This window comes from Fragaria vesca, linkage group LG3 (assembly GCF_000184155.1).
Source record: "Fragaria vesca subsp. vesca linkage group LG3, FraVesHawaii_1.0, whole genome shotgun sequence".
Lineage (NCBI taxonomy): Eukaryota > Viridiplantae > Streptophyta > Magnoliopsida > Rosales > Rosaceae > Fragaria > Fragaria vesca.
Window position 1 is genome coordinate 8,466,928 of NC_020493.1, and position 23,729 is coordinate 8,490,656.

The window sequence follows — 23,729 nt, forward strand, 5'->3', positions numbered from 1 at the left end:
ACACTCAGTAGTGGTGTTATACAAAGTTTATTTACACAATTAATTCAAATTTGCATAGCTATACAACTATTCTCACGATCATTTCATGGCCCTAGGGTTCATCCAGTTATTGAGGTTTACCTCTTGCACTGTAGAGATTACCGAAAGTTTATGAATTTATAATACACGACGATTCGGATTGGAAGGAACTCAGAATATATAGTAGTCAATTAAGCAATAATGCTCAAGGACAGCTGGAGCTTTATATACAAGTAATATGGTGACCCCGACTGACCCCAAGACATCCACTTCCATATGATTTTGTTTTCTGAAGTAGAAAGCTTTTCTGTTCGTGTTTTTATGGGTGGTTGAAGGGCCAGCTTAGGGATAAAGTAACAGAAGAATATCCTCTTCCATAATCCATATAGCTTTTTCAGTGGAATCACTTTCTTCTTTGGCAACCTACAAATCCTCTTTCAACTGAAAGAGCTAGCTATTATATAGAAAGAGTTCAGCATTTTCCTAAAGCACTTTGTATCCCACTTAAATTTTATATGATTATGCTAATGGAATTCATTGTCACAATAATAGTTGCTCCACTTTCATGGATGCTTCTAATTAATCCGGCCACCATTACCGTCTCAACCTACGTTTAATTCTTTTGCTTTCTTCTTTGTGATTGGAATATATATGGCGGGATTTTAGCATAAAACATCTCCTAAAGAATTCGTTAATCAAGTCTCGGGCTATCTGTGACCACTAATTATTATATATGTTAAGGATTTGGATATGTAAAATGTATTCTACATTGTTCCAAAATCGATAATGCAAAACAGTCGAGGATTAGCATCGCCAGTCATCTAATTACCATACAAATCGGAGATTAATTAGAAGTTATTTTCACGATCACTGTGCTACAAAATGGATCAGATAGCTAGATATTGGTATCTAAGATCGAGAATCCTCAATCCATAAACCTGTATTTACTTGATTATCATGTTGACTTCGATCAGGAAGGCCAGGTTTGTTGTATGTGAGCCTTAATTAGTGTGATTTTGAGTCTGGGATCAATCATGTCAATGGTAGGTAGCTTTAGGGCACAGATTGTAGAGTGCATGTGAATACAAAGAGGCCGATGTGAAAAAGAACTCATCAGGTTCATCATATGTAGTTCGATCAGAGGCATGCGAAGTACTGCATGCTGGTTGATGTGAAAAATGTGTACAGCATAATTTGTCTCCAATTTGCATAAACATTATGTGAATTCAAGAAGGTCGACATCCATTATATTCCACTTCAGTCGACGTTAATTATATTATAGTGTGAAAAGATGGAATTATTTGTATCCACCTTCAATGGTGAAGATACACGTACTACTGCTATAGTTGGGAACCAACTTTATTCAAAAACCACATGACCACCGCTAATATAATCTGTATGACTAATCACTGAAACGACGAAGAAAATCTTACATATTGTTTGGGAAAGTCTAGATCTTCTTTCGCGTCATCAAGTCTTATATTTGAACACTGCTGCTGAGGATCGATATGAAATGATACTAATTATCTCCAAATGAAATCTATAGATATACCTAAAATCATATCAATCTGTATGCATATTGTTACCAAGACACTATCTTAGAAAAAAGGAATCGAACAGTGCGTATATACCAGTATATCCACTCTAGCTAGCTGCTAACAACATTGTACTACTTAACATCATCATGCTCATAATATCAGCCTCGGGTTAGGTCGTTGATTTACCTCAAAAGCACGACAACCTAAGATGATCGATCATATCTTCTTTAAGTTAAATTATAATGACACTTTTGAATGCTTACAGCTTACTTACTTGGCTATATTAAAGAACCAATTAGTGTAAACCGACCTTTCGACCTACAATTTGGTCACTGAATTTGATCAGCTATTCAACCAGGATTTACCAGAATCGATTAACGTACTTGGATTCAAATCAAGGGCAGATGCATGCAATGCAGGCAGCTATCTAGCAAAATGCCACACGAATTTGTCCATAGAAAATTCAGGTGCAACAATAGAGCAAAAACCCAAAAAGGGGAAAGCATATATATACTAGTAGGATAAAATTAAGGTTCAAAGTTAGGAATAAGTCATTTTCATAGCCGAGGCTAGGTTAGTTTTAAGCCTTATTTGCAATAGGCACTATCTCATTGGAAGACTTGTAAGATTTGTGACGAGTATGCCATATTGTATTCATAACCCATCATATATTACCAACATTTCTTATAAAATATATCATTTTGCATTGTCCTTGTGAATTTCTCGGCCATACTATGTATGTTTCATTAGCGTTTGAATAAAATTGAGAATATTCCAATGCCAACACTGCATACACGATTACTAGCATAAAATCTTAATCCACTATATATGATTAGAGAAGAATAAAATTTTTAGTTTGAAGTTTCATCACTTCTTTTCCAAAGAAGGAAGATTAGAATTCGACCACTTCAAATAGATTTTATAGATCGAACAACATGCTTATGCTCAAGGTCTTGTCCGTAGTTTGAAAGTTTTATTATAAACTTTATATTCAAAAATTAGTTAAACATAAACTTCAGACGATATATAATATGAACGATATTTGTTTTCATAGTGTCAGGACGCCTCAATAATTTTGTAGCCTATAAAGTTAGTCTATCAACACATGTGTAATGCTCTAACTATGCATTACAACATAATGTCTTGCCACTTTAACAGCTTTGTGTTTCGAACTTGTAAGTTTGATATCATAATTACAGACATATACAATAACATGTATACAAAAGCTACACAAACAAAATTACTAATAAGTTTGTAAATATTAGCACGTTTCATTGTTACTAAACATAGTATTACCATTATGTATGACTTACCTTGATCAATAAAGTTTTACAACGTTGAAAAGGAAAAGACAAGAATATGTAAAGGAAAGGGTAGAACAGTCTAAGCCGTATAGTTGGACAAGAACAGTATACACTGTTGGTATATTCTTTTGTGTATGTTTCTTATAATCCAATTGGCCGTGACAGAGAGTCAGAAACACACGCACTCGAAACCTCCCAACGTCTCTAGGCACAACAACACAACGTCAAATTCCACACACAAACAAACCCAAAAGCAGAGAACTCTCTTGGTTTTGGTCTCTGCGTTTGTGTCACTGTGAAATGGTTCCGAGCTTTGTTCATGGCCTAACAGACGAGTTTGAGCAACTGGGTCTCTGTGTTTCCGAATTCCCAGCAGCTTTTTCTTAAGAAAGAAAGATGAAACAGTGAGAAGAAGAAAGTGCCAGAAGCTTAAGAAGGGAAAATGAGAAGGTTGGTGTTGTGGGTTGACTTCCTGTTGTCAGCTTTTGGTGGCTTTCTCATGTTTTCTGGGTTCTTTCGTATCTATTAATGACTCCAGTAACGGTCACTTTGCATCTTGGAGGCAGCAAATGGTACACTTCCTCGCTAAAGTTTCTACCTTTTTGTTAATTCTTGTATGTTATGCATATCAGCATATGTATCAGGGGTTTTTGATGGGTAAAAGTTTGAATTTTCTTGTGTGTTTGTGTTATTGATGATCAAATAGAAATGCGTTTCATAGTGTTTGCAACAAGTTTGGAACGTTGATCAGAGAAGTTGATGGATTTTGAAGATTAGAAACATTTTGTAATGCTATGTTTTCAATTGATACTCTCAGAAAGAATGAATTTTTGGAGCTGTGAAATTTGTGATTGGCTTGGAGACTGATTTATAAACGAATTTGAAAGCTGTTTGATTTATGTCCCAGATGATTTAATAAGAGTGGAAGTTTTTTGTTTCTGGTTTTAGTTGTTGCTCTACTCTGCAGCTCTTACTTGGCTCGTGTTTCTGAAATGCTTCTGAAGGAGTATATAATACATATTTCGTAATCTTTATGCAATTTCGAGCAATTTTCAAGCTAGAAATTTTATGACTGTAGCATCATATGACTCTATCTGTGAATTAGTATATCTAAATGAAATCACATAGAAGATGGCTATATGATTTATTTATTTTAATGTACCAGCAAAAGGGCACAGGTAAAGCTGCATAATTTCCATAAGATCCTACTTTAGCAAAATTTCTATCAGATCTTACTTCTGCAAGATTTCCACAAGATAGATTATGTTATTATTGGTAAAGCATCCATTTTGTGGCCAATCCTTTCTTGTATGTCACATGTTCTGTTTCTATATCTTCTTTATGCATCTACTTGTATGATCCTTCTGTATTCTTTTTTTCTTTTCTTGATTCTGGATTGGACTATATGGTTTACTTTGTTTCTATATCCTTGTTTTGAATTTGACAAGGCGGTACTTTTGCAGGTTCCCGGGAAATATTCAGCTGTTTAAAGAAGCTCTTATGACCTTTGGCATTGAGAAGTGGATATTTCATAGATTTCTTAGTGTTTTCATGCAATATTAAGGTGGTGTTGTTACTGGGTGTATTTAGTATTCTACCTGTTAGAGACGCTCTCTAGATCTTTCACAATTCCACGTGCTTGTCCAGCTACATCACTTGGTAAATTAGGGATTCGTTTTCTATTGGGTGGACTGAACTTTGTTAATCTCATTCCTGCAATCTGGTGGTTAGTTGAACTCTTAATGAGGCTAACCTCCTTTGCAGGATAAACCCTTACAGAAACTTAGGCATCAGTTTAGGGAAAATCTCCCTTGGCAAAAGAGTTTTGTTCTTGGAGAAACAAACTCTTCAGTTTAGTTTGGTGTAGTGTAGGTAGTTATCTTTGACAAGTGAAAAACAAAAGAACAAAAAAAAAAAAAAAATACAGCTCTGTTGGGCAAATCTCCTTTGGCAAAAGTAACTGAAGTTCCCCCTGGTTGGCTCTCTTGTGTAGTGGATGAGAAGAGTTAATCTTTGTTCTATCACCTTGGCATTCTGCTTGCTATTTTGGGAAGCTTCAACTTCTAGGAAAGATCTCATCTGGCAGTTGCAATTCATTCATACTTCTGTTGTTGGAAGAATCCCTTTTGTGAAGTCGGAAAGTTTCCTCTAGTTGAAACTTCTATCCACCTATCGCCTACCGGGCAAATCTCCTTTGGCATTTTGAGTCCTCAATTTGGGCAAATCTCCTTTGGCATTTTGAGTCCTTCGTCGACTCTTGTTCTTTCTGGTTCCCGCCCTCGGGCAAATCTCCTTTGGCATTAGATCTCCAGTTTCAGTGGTGAAAATACCCTACTGGAGATACTGACACATTATCCTGGAAATACATCCTATCCTCTGAAGGTTACACAAACTATCTGATCCTTGTAGCAGTGCTTACCAAGAGTTTCAACAGAAGATTAACATTAGCCAGTGCTATTGATATTTCGTGGTAGAAGGTGTGTTGATGACGTTAATTTGCATTTAGTTTTATGTGTTTAGTTCTTCGCACATATCTTTAACTTAGTACTATACTTAAACAAATCCTAAGTTGATCAACTATACATGTATTTTGTTCAGGTTTGTGTCCAAATTTGACAGCACAGAGATCTTGCAACTGAGTGAAGGTTATCTGAGTTTCTCTGGAGAACTGATTTTGTTCTCAATTTGCAACTTAGGTGAGAAATCTTGCAGGGAATTGTTACTCTTTTCGTTCATTCCCATTTTCTGTTATTTTGTTACCCTCTAATCATATACACATGCACGTACACATGCTGTAGATGCAAATGCATACATACTTTTAGATATATGATCGAATTATCCAAAGTTGTGCAGGGGCATCTTCTGATAGGCATCTAAACGATGGACGTGCTTCTTAGTGACTCTGATTGGGACAGTTACAGTGAGACTGGTAGCAATGAGGATCAAGAAGGAAGCGACTATTTCTATGGTGGGCATGCCAGCAGCCTATTTTCTAGCCTTGAGGCAAGCATTGGGAAAATTGATGACTTTCTCTCATTCGAGAGGGGATTTATATATGGGGACATAGTGTGCTCTGTAAGAGATCCATCTGGACAGATGGGAAAAGTTGTTGGCATTAAGATGTCTGTTGATTTGGAGAGTGTGAATGGAAATGTAATTAAAGGTGTAGACTCAAAGAATCTGTCAAAGATCCGTCCCATTTCAGTGGGGGATTTTGTTGTTTGTGGGCCCTGGCTTGGAAGGGTGGACAGAGTAGTTGACTCTGTAGCTATTGTATTTGACGATGGCACAGAGTGTATGGTGACTGCTGTGGATCCAGAGAAGCTCGTACCTGTCTCCCCAAACATACTTGAAGATCCACAGTATCCATATTATCCAGGACAGAGAGTACAGGTTAGGCTCTCAACTGTTTCCAAATCAACTAGATGGTTATGTGGTAACTGGAGGGAAAATCAAGATGAGGGAACTGTTTGTTCTTTGGAAGGTGGTGTAGTGTATGTTGATTGGCTTGCCTCTGTTCTCGTAGGTTGTGATTCGAATTTTCCCACTCCTCCACGTCAGCTGGATTCGAAAAAATTGACTTTGGTATCATGTTTCTCTCATGCCAATTGGCAGCTTGGTGACTGGTGCATGCTTGCAATTGCTGAGTGTGAAGGTTTCTCAGAGCAGGCTTTTCATAGAACTTCGACTTGTGAGCTCACCAACAAGCAAGAAAATTCAGAAAGAGGATTTAAGAGAAGAAATCCCAAGTCAAAAATTGAGGAAATCTTTGTAATCTCAAAGACAAAGACCAAAGTTAATGTTCTGTGGCAAGATGGTAGCCAGTCTTTGGAAGTGGATTCACAGACGTTAGTTCCGGTCAGTGCCATAAATGATCATGAATTTTGGCCTGAACAGTTTGTCCTTGAAAAGGGAACTTATGATGATCCAAACTTATTCAGCACCCAAAGGTGGGGTGTTGTGCGTGGTGTGGATGCAAAGGAACGAACAGTAAAGGTGGAATGGAAAACTATAAGCGCATCTGGAGCAAATAGTTTAGAGGGAGAGCAGATGGAGGAATTTGTAAGTGCTTATGAGCTTGTTGAGCACCCGGATTACTCCTACTGTTTTGGAGATTATGTGTTCAGGATGGTCCAGAATCAGTTTGATGAACAACCTGATAAAAACTATCTGAGCTTAAGGTCTGATATGACTGAGGAGGTAGTTCCGGAAGAGAAGAACTTTGGTGGGGATCAAGAAACTTTCACAGATAAAAGTTACCTACCTTGCATTGGCAATGTTTTGCGCTTCATAGATGGTGCGGTAGAAGTGAGATGGGCAACTGGCATTACTAGCAAGGTATGATTATTTAAGAGCTGGTGTTGGTTTCCCATTTGATCTTCATAATCCTAATTCAAGTTCTTTGTTGATCTTACAGGTGGCCCCTTGTGAAATATTGCGGTTTGATAAACATGAAGGTTCAGCTGCAATCAGTGTAGAAGAGGACACTGAGGAATTGAACAAAGAGATAATTCCACATGGAAAACAAATTGATAATGAGAAAGGAAAGGTATATCCATCTCTCCTTTTGTCTCTATGCCAAAGACTGAAAATATGTGGTAGAGCCTGTATCATCTTGATTTTCCTCACAATAATCTAATTAATTTTTTATCTGTCCAGGATTCCTTGAATTTAGATGTTGCTGCTAAAAGTTGCAAACAGCACACAAGCGAGTCCAGTTCCTATTTCCTTCCTCAAGCTGCCATTGGATTTTTCTCTAGCATTGCTGTGAGTCTCTTTGGATCCCATGGTTACACAGCACTTTCAGGTCCTTCCTCATCAGTCTGTACTTCTGAAGTTGGAAAGGAATCTGGGTTCTGCCATGCGAAAAGAATAGTTGAAAATCATGATATCTGCACTGAGCCACATTCAATGTATGAGTCTGATATTTCTGGCAATGAAAATTTGAATCTTGAAGGCAAAGACATTGAGGGGAGTAGATATCTTCCATATTTGAAAGACAAGGAGAGTGCAGACCAGTTCAGGCAGTTTGACATGCTTGCTGATTGTGCAGATCACTATTTTCATGGTGCCAGCAAGGAGTTGGCATTATCTCAGGTTATAAGCTTGATGAGATATTCTTTGTAACACCGTTTGTATATCATAGTTTCATACAGTCATGATGGTAATTGTAATTCTTTCCATTTTATCCTTCACAGGTGAAAAAAGGTTGGATGAAGAAGGTTCAGCAAGAGTGGAGCACCTTAGAGAAAGATCTTCCTGGTTAGCACTTTATCAACTTTAACTTGTCCATCTTTCTTTAGTCAAGTAAGCACTTTAATAACCAACTTATATATTGTATAACTAAACTCTGCTGTAATTGAACAGAACAAATCTATGTTCGTGCCTTTGAGGAAAGGATGGATCTACTGAGGGCAGCCATCGTTGGTGCACCAGGAACTCCATATCATGATGGGCTTTTCTTCTTTGACATTTATCTTCCACCAGAGTATCCTCATGAGCCACCAGTAAGTGATACATATATGACTAGTTGTGCAGTTCTTATATGACAGTGCTGGTTGTTATAGTATGTTCTGACTGAGATATCCCAACCTTAAGAAATTTATGATGAATACCTGTAATTCTATGCAGATGGTACACTACATTTCTGGTGGGCTACGTGTGAACCCGAACTTGTATGAGTCTGGAAAGGTCTGCCTCAGTCTTCTTAACACGTGGACTGGTACGGGCAGTGAAGTTTGGAATCCTGGGAGCTCCACCATTCTTCAAGTTCTTCTCTCCCTTCAGGCCCTCGTGCTTAACGATAGGCCATATTTCAATGAAGCTGGATATGATCAGCAGGTGGGAAGAACTGAGGGAGAGAGAAACTCAGTGAGCTACAATGAAAATGCATTCCTTATGACTTGCAAGTCAATGCTGTATTCTCTCCAAAAGCCGCCTATGGTACAATGCTCTACTCATCTCGTCTGGTTTTATCAATGTATTACTTTGACTTCTAATATTTTGTACGTATTCTAACTATGATGTTGGTACAGCATTTTGAAGGACTTGTGATGGAACACTTCACTCGGCACTCTGAGAATATCCTAATGGCTTGTAAGGCATATATGGAGGGGGTTCCAATAGGATGTGCTGTTGATTTTCAGAAAACCGATGATAAACACAGTAAGGGAAGCTCTACTGGATTCAAGATTATGCTAGCTAAGCTCTTTCAGAAACTAGTGGAGTCGTTTTCTGCCAAAGGAATCGACTGCAGCCAGTTCATTGGAGCAGTGAAATGAGAATGATGCAAAAGGTGCAAGCTTGTAATATACAATGTCCTTCTTTGGTGTATAAATAAAGCACGCAGTGTCGATGTGTGTGTGCAGTATAAGATTGGCCGAGTGTGTTTCTGAATTTGTGATTTCTCTTTTACCAGATAAGAGAGCGATTCCCACAATTGTCAATATTTGTAATAAGAATAAACTGTAATGTTGTATCTGTATTGTAATATATCTTGCATGTAAAATATGTGAATAAAAAGCAAGAGTTGAGTTGGTGTGTATATATGATGCTTACAGATTTTAATACTCTCTTATTTTCCCTCCAGGAAAAAAAAAAAGAAATGTAAATATCTTACATTCTCTTCATTGCAAACTTCTGTTGTGGGAGATATAACCCATGAACTCAATCTCGTAATGCTTCAAGTCATTATATGCTGCAATAGGAAACGTATGCAAAGGAAATAAATTTTGCTAAATAACGGGAAAAAAAAACTCACCTAATTAGAACTATCTACCTAGTAGAAGCATATGCATATCTTTATTTGCTTAAACCATCATTTTCTATTAACTGTTTCATAATTCTGATTCATTAGTATTCAATTATTCATCCGAGTTTTAAAAAATGATTAACTAAAGGTGGTCAGGTTTGTAAGAGCCTAGATGTGGAATCTGATTAGGATTATGGGCACTACTCAGATTCTGGCTTGAATTTTCAGAAATTCGTCATCTTTTGAGCCCAACACGCCGGCCCAATCCTCAAAGACACCTTGCTTCTTCAAGACGGATCGAGAACACGACACTTTGGGCTTAATGGGCACTACTCAGATTCTGCAAACAAGTTTTGTATGGTTGGGACTGTTTCGAAGATTCTTGCAGGTAGTTCTGAGTTTCTGGGTATTGTTCTGAAGCTTAACTATCCCATAAACACTAGCATTTTTTATATTTTAGTGACTGGGACTCTAGAAAGTGTTTCTAGTTATTTTGAACCGATTTTGATATTGGGTTTATCTCAGATGTCTGGTTATCAGCCCATATTCAATGGCAAAGGCAATGCCTCTTTAGCTGGTTCTGATGGTGGAGAGAGTTTAGGTAAGGATAGTTTAGCTCTAGAAATTAAGGTTGGCATTAAAACTCATACCCGTGGGTAAATATTTATTTGGGTATTAAATTTTAGGTATGGGTATTGTGTATGGGTATTTTTTTAGGTAATAGGTAATTGAAAAAAATACCCATGGGTATTTTTTCTGAGAATGGGTAATACCCATGGGTACCCATAATTTACCCAATTCCAAGGTCAACCAAAAGCACATAACCATTTTCGACCACGAAAAAAAAAAAAATGCAAAACCACGCCGCCCTCCGCTTCTCTTGGGGTCGACGCCGACCTTGCCTTCCACGTCTTCGCCCCCCTCCGCTTTTCACACAACGCTGAACCAGCATCCCCGCCGATCCTCCTTGACAGCCTTGTCACCATCGTTGAGGTCCATCACTACGACGATGTTGTTATGCCCATAAATCCGACCCGAACCCGGACTGGAGGTACCTCTCAGGGTTCGAGTCGATACCGTTTTCCTTCCCGCTTGACTTCGGCCTTCACCGCCTCGACCACGCCGTTGGCAACCCTTCCTTATAAAACTGCAAACACTTCTAAAAATCCAAATCAAACTTTATACTCCTGGAGTTTTCGTGCTCCCCAAAGTCACAACACCTCCTAATTTATTTACTAATCTAATAATAATCTCATAACCACCCAAATCATAGGTTCAGAGCAATTCTTACAGTGAAGAGAAAATAAATGTAAAAATAAACGGAAGCTATATAATAGACTATGTCTCGACTCCATGTATGTCCGACCTTAATTATGCTAACCTGCAAACTGGACATTTAAAAACGAATGACCCAAGAGAAAACATTTGTAAACGTTAGAGTGAGTGGACAAAAGTAAATTTAAGAGAAATGAACAATAAATATCTTTCTGTTTTCCCAATTTAATTTTCATGGAGAAGTTATACTGCATGCGACACGCTCAAAAGCTTTTAACTTAAAAATTGACAAAAACGTGACTAGCCTCGCTAGTCTCTAATACTTTATAATATAGAGCCTCTCAGACCAAAATATAAATGTATGTATTTACACTTGTCATACTCCTTCTATGAATTCTTATAAAAAATTATGAAAAATAGAAATTCATACAAGGCTACAACACTTAAGTCCCACGTTCACATCACGCCATAATAAAATTTCAAACGCTACCTCATTATGGCGGAAAAGACGGTGTATATACGTGTATATCTCCTACATAAATTCTTACACTCATATAGGGCTACGACACTTGCGTCTCACATTCACGTCACACCATAATAGCGGCTAATCGCTACACCATTATGACAGAAAAACACGTATGGCTAGCTAGCATTTATATACATACTATCCTCATAAATATCCATACATATCTCCACCGAAAATCCTATTTTCGGTAACTCTCCAAATTAAAGAGAAATTGTCAATTATAAAAGAAGCAATAAATATATGACTCCATCGAAAATCTTATTTTCGGTAACTTTCCATATAGCGAAATTAACAAATAAAATAAGAATATTCACTTCCTAAAATTCTTCGCATAAATAATTCATAAAAGGAAATTATTCCACAAATTAAGATTCAATAAAATAAACTCAATCATTAAATATGAAACCATCACATGCATTTAATTTAAAACAAACGTCCACTCACAAATTTAGGCCTAAGCCTGATGTCGATCCGAGGTCTTTTCAGCTCGAACCTCTTCACGTCGATCAAAGGATACTATTAAATTCTAATCCCAATTTAAATCATAAAATTAACAAATATGAATGTGAGCCTAAATCACTCTCCTTAACCCACTTCCTCAAATTCCAAAAACAGTTCGGGCCGAACCCATACAAAATCCTTGACATAATAATTGGATGGATTTAAGCTAATTCCAAAGCTACCCCAACCACTGGTTTCTCATCTAACAACTAACAAATTAACCAATCCCCGATTAATTCTAAACTTTATCAAAAACTCCTCTAATACTCACAAACTTAACATTATTAAACTCTTCCCTTCAAACACAACCTATAAACCCATAAAACCTTTCAACCTAGCAGTGCCGTTGTCTGCACTGCCGGCAGCATAACTCTGGTCACCTCCAATGCTCACCAAAATTTGACACAATTTTCCTCTCAACATGCACAGCAACTTTCTTAATTAGCACAAACACCAATTCTAAGCCTACATAGGGTAATCGAACCAAAACATTAAATTGAACACTAGAATTTGAATTAATCGTTTCTCCTTACCAAGAACGAATTGAGCCAAAACCTTTTGAGGGTTTACTACCCCAGATGAGAGCTACAAGATGTGCTAAGAATCGCTAGCTATAGCAGCCGGAGGAGGGAGCTCCGGCGAGAGGACAGTCAGCTTCTTAGAGGAGATTTCTCCCCATCGACGGCGCTAGGAAGGCTTCCACCGGTTCAGGAAGGAAGAGGAGGCGGCGGCGGTTTGAACATGACTGGTGCAGCGGCCCAGCTTGGCCGGACAGTGTCGAACGTAGGCGAAGGCTCCGACAGGAAGAGAAAGAGTCGAGGGAGAGGAGAGAGAGAGAGAGAGAAGAAAAACTTGGGGGTTTTTTTGTCCCAACCGGTTCCAACCTAACACTTTAAAACACAACTCCTAAAAAAAACACCCCAAAAACATAACACAATAAAATTTAACTTTTTACTAACCAAAAATTACCCTTTTTACTGCTTTCAACAAATCCTCATACGTAAAAATTTCTCCGAAATAATTGTCCCTCAAAACATCTTTAGGGTCCATTGAAAATATAAATCCATTAACGAAGAAGGTAAAAACTCTTATTAACACCATGCAAGTGATTTGGGTAAAAATTAAGAGTCGGGATGTGATAGTTAACTCCATCGTTACATTCTAATATAAAATTAAAATAGTCAATTATAATTAATGATTAATCTATGAGAAATTTGAGTCCCTAGTATGAATAATCAATAATTGAATCTTATTTCCAGCAAGATTCAAACTTCTACACCTTCAAAAAAAGACTCGAACTTTTGAGGTCATGAGTGAAATCGGAGTCCCTGCCATGAATCTTATATCATCTATGAAGGAATGCCCAGGTCAAACCCGTTTTGACTGAGTAAGAACTCTAAAAAACCCAAGCCTTACACCCATCCATTCAATCGAATTACTATTTGTAATACCCCGGAATTTTAGATACTAGTTTCTTTTATTTTTGATTCGGTTGACTTTTTATTCATTGGGTTTCTCAAAAAACTTCCTTCATGGAAGTTGTAGAGCATGGCGATACGAGTTTGTAGACACACGGCACGTGTAAAACAGACTTCGTATGAAAAAGTTATGGTTAGCAAAAGTCGTGGCTTTTCGGGAGTTTTTAGGATAAATAGAAAAGTTTTGGGGTGGAAACCCTAAAATTCAGAAACTCAACTTCTTTCTCTCTCCTCCTCCCCGAGACGCACGGGCTGCCCCATTTTCGCCGGGGAAGAAGTCGGACGTCCGGCCACCGATTCGACCGCCGCCGGTCCCGATAGCTCGGTCTCGTCCTCACCAACCCAGCTGTGCCGATCCTTGACGACGGCGGACGGCAGACAAGGCGCAGCAAGGCCCGAAAGCCACTGCTGCAGTGACCTCTCGCCGGACCCTAATCCGGTGACCTCCGACGACACAGCTAGTCTAGTTAGGCTTGTCTCCTTCGTGTGAAGCTTCTTAGGAAAGTGGGCGGCTTTGTCGTGAGCTGTAGCAGCAAGAGGCAGGTGGAGCGGTGTTGGCCGGAAGTTGCAAATTCTGGTGACGGTCATAGGCAGTGAGAGGTAAGCCGTGAAGCTCTCTTCCTTCTAAGTATGATCTTTCTAGTCATACAAATGGTTTTTTTTTTTAGTTTTGGAAGCCTTGATTTCAGTTTGAGGCTCAAGCTTGTGGGGGTTCTTTGGGGCAGTTCAAGGCCGAACCAAGCTTAACCTCAGGTACAAAAAGTAATCCTTATGTTGTGTTCGTCAAGTTTGATGTTTTGAGTTTGCCCAATTTCTGAAGTTTTGGGGGTGGCGCGTAGGGCCCACTCGCCGCCGCCTGTGGCGGCACGTGGCAGCGCGTCCGGTAGGGTTCCTAGCTCTAGGTTTCAGTGGTTAGCTAGCTCTTGCTGTTGTGAGCTTGTTGATATGTGGAAATTCTAGGTTTGGAATAAGGTTTGCATGTTAGGACATTTAGTTTAAGCTTAAGTTTGTGTGAGGTTTGAGTTTAGGTTTTGAGGTTTGGAGGCAGCCTTATTTAGTCGTTAAGTTCAACGACCTTGGAAGGTTGTCCTCTTTTGGGCTAAGGTTAGTTTGAGGGTGTTTTGTTATCCTTTAATCCGAAGGTGCTAAGGCTATCAATTGTGTTAATTAGGTAGCTTGTGGAATTGGCTTGGCTTAGCTCTTTTGTTTGTGGAAGACGCAGCTGGATATATTTAGGTGAGTAACATCTCACCAAGGTTCACTTAGAACCAATTATTTATGAAATTGTGATGATGGTTATAATAATTATTGTGTGCAAATATTGATTATTATGATGATGATGTTGATAAGGTATATGATGATAAATGATAATGATAATTGTTATGTTGATGATACTGATTATTATGATGATGATTTTTTTTTATGATTATGATGTTTTTAATGTAAAAATTTTATTTTTGGTTGTTTTAAAATATATGAGCTTGATCGCCAACGGCTCATAGGTAAGATAAAACAAGTTTTCCTATTATATGATTATTTTTAAGGTTCATGAAATTATAATATTTTTGGGTTATTGATAGATTATTATTGTGGGAATAACTATGTCTTGTGTATATAAATATATCTATGCGGAAGGATAAAATTTGATGATGTGTTATTGGGTCGTTGATGTTGATTTTATTATATTGTGATTTTTGGTTTAGATAGTCAAACCGGGTTCCAAGCCTTTAATCGGGTGATTGGTTACGGTTATGATGATTCTACCATTATGTGAAATGTTGTGTAAATAGTCAAACCGGGTTCCAAGCCTTTAATCGGGTGATTGGTTACGGTTATGATAGTATTATTATTTTGTGATTTGATATTGGACAGTTAAACTGGGTTCCAAGCCTTTGGTCGGGTGATGGGTTACGGTTAGGAATAGAGCTCTAGTCCGTTTGTCGGTGTAGGTCATGGGAGATACATTATGGTATCTGGGATCCATGGGTACATAAATTGTTGTTGTAAGTCATGAGAGGTATTTATTAATATCTGGGACTCATGGGTACATGTTATTTGTAAAAGTGTTGAAAATGTGGTTTTAACTTTGTTCTTAATTGTTGTCGTTTAACTCGTTTTGAATATCTCATGAACTATGCTTAATGCAGGAGATTCTTCAATTCTTATTTGTGTGGTTTTTTTAGTGGAAATCCTTAACTATCTTTATTTGCAGGATTCTCTTATGATTGATTGTTCTGCGAATCGCTATGTTTTCTTAATTTCTCTCTTTTGAATTTTATTATTGAGGCAATTCCTGAACTAAGTTCTAAGCAGGAATTTTCGGTTTTATGTTGTGTGATGTTGGGTTGAGTTATTTTTTAGTTACTCATACGGGCTTTTTAGCTTACCGGATTTGTTGTTTACAACCCGGTGCACCAATTTTTGGTGTAGAGGTTAGACCTACAGGTGATAATCAGCAGGGTTGAGACGGTGGCTTAGGAGCTGGGTTTTAGACAATATACAATTTTTTGTTTATTTTGTTAATTTGTTTTTAAGCTCTTGTGAGCGACGTTATTATTACTAGACTTTTAAAGTTGATGTAATTAAGGAGATATAATGTTTAACTCAGTTGTTGAGTTTGTTAACATTTACATTTCCAGTATTTGTTTTTAGTTTGGAAGTGTTGAGCAGGTTTTGGGATAATAAGATTTTAAGATATATCATGCCCAAATTTTTGAAAATTTATCCTTTGAAAATTGGAGTGTGACACTATTTCTCCTTCAAAACCAAGCAAATACCCAATCTCGTCTCCTCCATAAACTCCTTCACCTTTTGGCTTCTCCCTACTGCCCCCACTCATTCGCCGCCGCCCACTCCACATGCCTCACCCTTTACAAGACTACAACCGCCTCAACCACTTATCTCAATCCTCCAACATCTCCCTAAACGACAGTGTCTCCTCCACTTCCTACCACTCCAACAGCCCCCTCATCGCCGCCGCCAACCTCTCTAGCCTCGTCTGATGCAAGTTTTCGAAGTCAAGATCTAAAATTCAATGGCCTAAGTGGCATCGTCTCCCAACTCAGCCCCAACTTTGTCCTCAACATGTGGAGTTCTACTTTTGATTCGATCCAATGAAATTTTCTTAAAGCAATTTTTGGGGTTTAAGAGACGATGAAGAAAAGGCCGAAGAGTTGTTTACTGCATTTTTCTTTTTAGTAAATTTCTAATTTAAATTAACCAACAGAGTTAGACTCCTGTTAAGTGTTGTAAGTGGAATTGCATGTGTTAAAATCTTATTTATGGCACATATTTGGCACATGGCAAATTGAGTATAAGTGATTTACTTCCATTTCTAACAGGGAAGCAAAAGTCCATGCTTTAAGTAATTTTTCTTCTTCCAACTCCAACAGATTACATATTTTAGAGATTTCATAATCATTCCCCAAAATCTTTCTCTAAAATTTAAGAGTTTACTGCAAATATGGGGAATTTGGTTTTCTCTCTCATCACATTCCCATTTTAAAGAAAGTTTTGAGGAATCTGTAGGGAAAAACAACCAAAATCTTCCCCAAAATTGAGAAAGAATATGAGGAAGCTAGCTGTTGGAGTTGCTCTAAATTTCAAAATATCGACGGTTCAAAACATGGATATTTCGACGGATATATCGTAGAAATATCAATATTCATAAATTTTGAAAGAAATTATATAAAGAAGCTAAAATATATTTAGCATGAATATATATATATGTAATTATTATCATGTCCAAACATCTTTATTTATTCAAAAGGTATGGATTTCCTTAATTGACCAACTTTTCGATCATATTTTCTCATTTTAACCGTTCAGCTTTTAGGTATATATGAGTAGACAATCTTTACAAATTTTCAGCCATATTGATAATTGTTAAGACATTCAAAACTGTAATTTAGAACTAAGAACACGAACGATTCAGGTTGAATAGTTTCAGTTCGTTCATTGATTTAATTTATTTTCGATATTTTAACGGCTGAAAATTTGTAGAGATGATCTACTCATATATTTATACTATTTGAACGGATAAGATGAGAAATTATGATTGAAAGATAGGTGAAATTAAGAAAATATGTACCTTTTAAATAAATAAGGAGGGTTGTATATGAAAATGCATGTATATATAACACACACACACACACACACAAACACACCATGCCTTTTCAAATAAGGACCTCCTTACCTTTGATAAAGTACGGATTTCCTTAATTTGACCCATTTTTCGATCATATCTTTCGATCATAGTCAGCCAATATTTAGATATACATGACTTGATCATTCCTATAAATTTTCAGCTAATTTGGTTATTGTTAAGGTATCGAAAATGTATTAAATCAACGAACGAACCGAATCTGTTTATCTTGAACCGTACGTTCTTATAATTGTAAATCACATTTTTGAATACCTTAACATTTATCAATTTGGCTGAAAATTTACAGAGATGATCAAGATAGTATATCTAGATATTGGCTGGCTATGATCGCAAAATATGATCGGAAAGCAGGTCGAATAAAGAAATTTGTACCTTAGTTAATTAAGGTAAAGAGGTCATTACCTGATCAACTTATATATATGATTGTACAAAATATATCATACATACATCTTAGCAGGGTTGGTTAGGGCGTTTTGATATATCTTGGGCAACCAAGGTTTGAATCCCCTTACTGACCCTCGACTTTTGTTCAATTTTGAAAAATTTGGACTGAAGTCAAGTTAAAATATCGCGATATTTTGGAAGTTTCGTACGATATTTACTTGGTATGAGAAGATATTATCGAAGGTTGAAAAAAACGATATTTCAGGCGAAATATCGCCAAATTTATCAATTTTAATTTAAAGATCTTACTCGGGGTAGATTAAGGGACAGATACATCTCAACCTTACTGTTTTGTCTTTGGGTGCGTCTATTGCCACCCCCACAAACAACTTTGCTCACCCCACACGTTGTTGATTTGTTGAAATAACAAAATATTTCAATGTAAAATTACAGTAAAGGACAATAAGTTGTTACAAATTACAAATTATCTTTTTGTTTTGAATGAACATAAATTTCCTAACTCTAACCCAGATTTATCATATTTGGTCGTGAGTTTGAAGACACTAGCATTTAACCTGAAGATGAGGTAAACTATTTGTAATTTTTTTTTCTTTGTTAAGATGATTTGTCTATCTATTTACTCATTATTTCCCATGTCGACTTTATATGTAAATTCTTATGGACAACTACTGTACTGTATTTATGAACAATAGATAGATCAGTTCAAAAAATTTAGAAGTACATGTATAGAAGGCGTTGCTACTAGAGATACATTTACAGACATTCTGTATCTTGATATCGACTGATATCATTGAGTTGTTAAATTTGAGAGTTTTTCTTGTTCTTTAACTTGGATTTATACTTTCATGTGAATTTTTGTTCACTTGGTGATTTTATTGGCCTTGAGCAAATCTGAATTTGACAAAATATATGAAGAGAATGTAGGGTGAATAAAGTAGAATTGAGAAAATGGTTTTTTAGGTATTGTTAATGGGTGAACAAAATAAACTTACAATTAAAAATATTATAAGTGAGGTATGAAGAGAATATGGGGTGAGCAAAGTGGTTTGCGGGGTGATAATAGACGCAACTTTTGTCTTTTTTATAAACTCTTAATTTAACTAAACATTGAAAGAGGGAGTGTAGATTGAAAAAAATGGAGTGCAAATTTTACTATTTTTTTTTCTTCTTCTGCATAAGTAAGCAATGAGATGAGCGCCCCTTAACTTGTTGAATAATTAAGAGTGAGGTTCACATGAGGAGGGTGGGAGAAGCCCAAACCTCCCAAACAAAACAGAACAAAAAACATACATCAATTACCGAAATTGGAATTTTGACATACCAAATCAGTCTCTATTACAAGGCCATATATTACTTATTCATCATGCCATATATTACTAATTTCGTATAAGCATGCATGAAAGCTGATCGAATAGCCAGCTTCGTAGATAGTAGGTACAGCTTGATCATAATGGTCTTATATATTGTTAACACATAGTTATTTAATTACGAACTAGCCCAGGGAAAACAACTAAACCGGGGGGTACATAGTAGTAGCCAAGCGAGGTTTAGCATGCGCATACAAAGGATTGAGCTTGAAGAGTGTCTGAGCCTCAGTGAGGTCAATCTTATCGACCTCAGGTGGCATGCTCCATGTAAACCCATGAAGAAGCCTGGCAAAGAGCATCACAGTTATGGTAGTCCCAAGCGAACCACCCATGCAGCCTCTCCTTCCTGTAGTAAATGAAATGAACCTCAGCTCATGTTCTTCCAGCTCCACTTGTTGACATGCATCTCCACTTAGATGACGCTCGGGGTCGAACTTCAAGGGGTTTTCCCAGACTTTGGGGTTGCGTCCAAGGCCTATACGACTTAAAATAACACTGCTGCCCTTTGGGATGAAATAGCCTGCTACAATAGCATCAGCAATGGAAACATGGGGGAGATTAAATGGTGCAACTGGATGCAGCCTGAGCGATTCTCTTGCACAAGCCCTTATGTAATGGAGATGAGGGAGATGAGATTCTTGAACAAGCATGTCGACTCCCACTACCCTATTTAGTTCCTCTTGTGCTTTTGTAAGCATCTCTGGTTGGTTTAGCATTTCTGATAGACCCCATTCTGCTATACTAAAAGGATTATCCACAGTGGCAAGCTGAAGTTCCTGATCACGATATACATATAGATACAGTTATATATGTCCATATGAATCACTTCGATCTATTTCGTGTAATATATATAATATATGATTTTATGTTCATAACAATATATTAAAGGTTAATAAGGTTCTTATTAGAGTGAAACATATTTATGATTGACCAGTGGCGGAGCCAGGAATTTATCTTAGGGGGGTTCACATATAAAGTACCGATCGTTAAAAAAAATAAAAATATTGATCATTAGATCGTATAAACTGAATTATTGTATCATAAGTTAAAAATTGAAAACACAATAACATAACATTAACATAAAATTCTTAATTAATAAAATAATAAGACAACAATCCCGCAACATCCAATTAAAAATAAAAAATAAAAAATGAATACTTCTTAACTTAAAAATATTGTCTAATATATAGGGAAGTCTGTGACAAAAAATATAAAAGACCTCTGGTCCTAATAGCATCAGAATTCTTTATCTAATATTATTTTGACTTCTTTATCCAATTTTTATATTAATTATGATTTTTTATTATATAAAAAGGAGAACATCACGTGTGTGGGGGGTGGGGGGAAACGTGGGGTGGGAGCCCGGGAGGTGTGGCCTCCTTGGTTGGTTTGACACTCTGACTCTAAAGGGGGTTCAACATTTCTATATACATATAATTATAATTATTTAATTAAAAATATACTTATTCTGACACAATCTGCGGGAGACTTGGCAGGGGTCCGGACCCCACCAGGCCTGAGTATACCTCTGCCCCTGTGATTGACTAATGATGTCGTAAAAAATACTAACTGCACATTTCATATGTTATCATACTCTAAAAATGGATGCGTATATACCAAATTTAATTAATTTATTAATAATAATGACCAAGTTAATAATCATACCAAATTAGGCTTTTATACCATAAGTCAATTTCGTAAATTTATTAAAATTTCCTTCTATCTTTGCTAATCGAAATTTAGTTCTAGTTTAATATTTTATTTTTGTAATTTAAAATTATGATATATATATAGAAAAATGGTCCAAACAGTGTCCGATGTTTTATAAAAGCAAAGTTTTGGTATCTCATTTTTAGAAAACTTCAAAACAGTATCTCATGTTCTTAACCCGATCTAAGATTGATATATATACTTTATTTTAGACAAATTATATATATATAGATATTATCAGGTCCAAATATCTTTATTTATTCAAAAGGTACATATTTTCTTAATTGACCCCCTTTTAGATCATATTTTTTTATCTTAACTATTCACATTGTAGGTATATATGAGAAGATCATATCTACAAATTTTCAGCCAAATTGAACTATATGATTACAATGAACGAACCAAATCTGTTCAACATGAACTGTTCGTGTAATTCACAATTTTGAATACCAATGGTTATCAATTTGGCTAAAATTTTGTAGAGATGATCTACTCATATATACCTAAAAGATTAATGGTTGAGATGAGAAAATATGATCGAAAAGTATGTTAATTAAGGAAATCCGTACCTTTTGAATAAATAAGGAGGTCCGTATCTGAAAAGGCCTGTATATATATATAATTGGGATGAAATTGTTTTTTTTTTGGTACAAATTATATATGTGTATATATATATATATTTCATAAGAATTCATGTTTTTGAACAAGTATATTCTCAGAAATATATGTATTTTCACATTATATGTTACATTCAATCTAAGCATGATAGTGATAGAAAAAAAAAAGAGAAAGAAAATAGTAGAAATATATATTTTTAATTATAAAAGAAAGACAATTTTTTTTCTCTTAATAAATGGACAAAATAATTTTGAGTCAATAGATTTGGAAGGATAAGATTGTATTTTTGCTTAAGAACGATGTGACATAATCTTTTTAATTGATGATGTGTCTATGTCACCTAAGATTAAAACCAATAATCATTTTCCTTACTTAACCCATGATATTTTTACACGTTTATGTATAAATTGTTTTTAATATGCTAACTTAGTTCAATAATGTGTAAATAGTGTAAAAATTTGTAAGAAATGAAACTTTACTAAAATGATCTATACATTAAATTATAAAAACTGAACAGTGGAGATATGAAAATATGAACAAAAGTCACATTCGCACTTTAATTTCAAAACAAAAGTTCTGTTAAAGACATGATATATATGTGTGTGTGGAAAATATCTTACTGTGATTTGCGCTTTGATTTCTTCAGCTGATAGTAAAGGCTGCCCATTTTCACCTTTTAGTGAGATGAAAACATCGAGCAGGTCCTCCTCTACAGGCTCATTGATCCCCTTTTCCTGCAGATTGAAGCACCTCCACTTTCGTACTCTCTCATCTATAATAGGATCCTGATACTGCCTAATAGTTTTCAAAGCATCCCTCACCTTTTTCTCATGTCCATCTATGTCAAAAGGTCTCAACCATGGAAGGTAATCAGATACACAGAATGCATAGACATTCAAGACTATTGTGAAAAGTGCAGAGACGTGTTTTTCTTCTTCAAGTCCTGGCCCTCCATCCTCTCTCCCTTTTCCGAAGTACCTCGTGTTGAAGAACAACCTTCTCATCGTATTTGCTGAGAAATGCTGGGCTGCAGTTCTCACATTCACCACTGAACCATTCTCACTGTTCGAGCACTGACTGTAGAGGAACTTCATAAGATTGTCTGCTTCGATGTTTCTCTTATCCAGTAGCCACCGGACTCTGGATTGATTAAACACGTCGGCAATCAAAACTCTCCTCATTTTTTTCCACTGTTGTCCCATAGGTACTACACCTGTCCATTAAGGAGTTAATTAAGAGTAGTAAAGCTTGATATAAAATTATGTACGTACGTACACATGCAAGATAAACCATAGTTAAGGATAATTATTCTTACATTGACAAATATATAATCTAACCTCTCATATCTTACATTAGTATTTAAGGATCATCGCTTTAAATAATCATAACGGAAATCGTTTAGTTATTAAATTGAATTAAGCAAATGAGTGGGTCTAATAACACTTACTACTATGGTGATGTACATGTATTTCCTAGTTCATACAAATTTCTTCAATTTGATTAATTTTTTAACAAATGAATTATTACCATATATTTAATTTAATTATATTGAACTTCACTCTAGATATACCTGCTGTCAAGTACCCACTACTTAAGAGGTGAGTAGCCATAGTAATCGGTCGTGATGCGAAAATTGCATCGTGTTTCTTCAAGAATTCTCTGGCAATTTCAGGTGATTTAACTGCGATCACATGAACATTTCCTAGCCGTACACAAGCAATATCAGTGTTGAGCTGTTTCAGAATGTCATGTATCCATCTATATGCTGGTCTGTTCCTCCACATCTCAGGCATACATCCAACAATCGGCCATGGACTTGGTCCTGGAGGGAGAGGTGGCACAGGTGGGAGTACTACTCGCTTCTTTTTTTGAATAAGAAACCTAAAGAAGATGGATGAGGCAAGGAATAGCAAGGCTGCAATAACAGGATTCATGATGAGTTTAGTGTTGATGGCTATGTTGTGATTTACAGAACGAAGGAGAAGAAGAACGAGAGAGGTAGGTATTCGATGTAATGCATGTTGCCTTATATAGAGCTTTGAGGTAGAGAGAGAGAGAGAGAGAGAGAGAGAG

At 36.4% G+C, this 23,729-nt stretch overlaps 2 protein-coding genes across 2 annotated transcripts; one reads left to right on the forward strand and one right to left on the reverse strand.

Moving 5' to 3' along the window:
* The first annotated feature begins 3,018 nt into the window (after nt 1-3,018).
* LOC101294540 (probable ubiquitin-conjugating enzyme E2 24-like) lies at nt 3,019-9,405 on the forward strand. The gene is made up of 10 exons (XM_004293972.1): nt 3,019-3,432; nt 4,324-5,337; nt 5,459-5,556; nt 5,714-7,198; nt 7,278-7,409; nt 7,520-7,957; nt 8,059-8,122; nt 8,228-8,367; nt 8,492-8,803; nt 8,896-9,405. The coding sequence occupies exons 4-10, from the start codon at nt 5,741-5,743 to the stop codon at nt 9,139-9,141; spliced, it is 2,790 nt and encodes a 929-aa protein (XP_004294020.1). The 5' UTR covers nt 3,019-3,432; nt 4,324-5,337; nt 5,459-5,556; nt 5,714-5,740; the 3' UTR covers nt 9,142-9,405.
* A 10,066-nt stretch (nt 9,406-19,471) lies between these two features.
* LOC101302920 (isoleucine N-monooxygenase 2-like) lies at nt 19,472-23,590 on the reverse strand. Its single transcript, XM_004295579.1, has 3 exons — nt 23,227-23,590; nt 22,277-22,869; nt 19,472-20,104 (listed from the first exon to the last, which is right to left on the reverse strand). The coding sequence occupies exons 1-3, from the start codon at nt 23,588-23,590 to the stop codon at nt 19,472-19,474; spliced, it is 1,590 nt and encodes a 529-aa protein (XP_004295627.1).
* Between the last annotated feature and the right edge of the window lie 139 nt (nt 23,591-23,729).

What these genes read in the sequence shown, in the direction of transcription:
- LOC101294540 (XM_004293972.1), top strand. Translation starts at nt 5,741, where the DNA reads ATGGACGTGCTTCTTAGTGACTCTGATTGGGACAGTTACAGTGAGACT. An exon ending in CAACTGGCATTACTAGCAAG is followed by an intron (nt 7,199 to 7,277) that starts GTATGATTATTT and finishes TTGATCTTACAG; the next exon opens with GTGGCCCCTTGTGAAATATT. An exon ending in CTTAGAGAAAGATCTTCCTG is followed by an intron (nt 8,123 to 8,227) that starts GTTAGCACTTTA and finishes GTAATTGAACAG; the next exon opens with AACAAATCTATGTTCGTGCC.
- LOC101302920 (XM_004295579.1), bottom strand. Translation starts at nt 23,590, where the DNA reads ATGAATCCTGTTATTGCAGCCTTGCTATTCCTTGCCTCATCCATCTTC. An exon ending in TAGTGGGTACTTGACAGCAG is followed by an intron (nt 22,870 to 23,226) that starts GTATATCTAGAG and finishes CTTAATGGACAG; the next exon opens with GTGTAGTACCTATGGGACAA. An exon ending in AAATCAAAGCGCAAATCACA is followed by an intron (nt 20,105 to 22,276) that starts GTAAGATATTTT and finishes TATCGTGATCAG; the next exon opens with GAACTTCAGCTTGCCACTGT.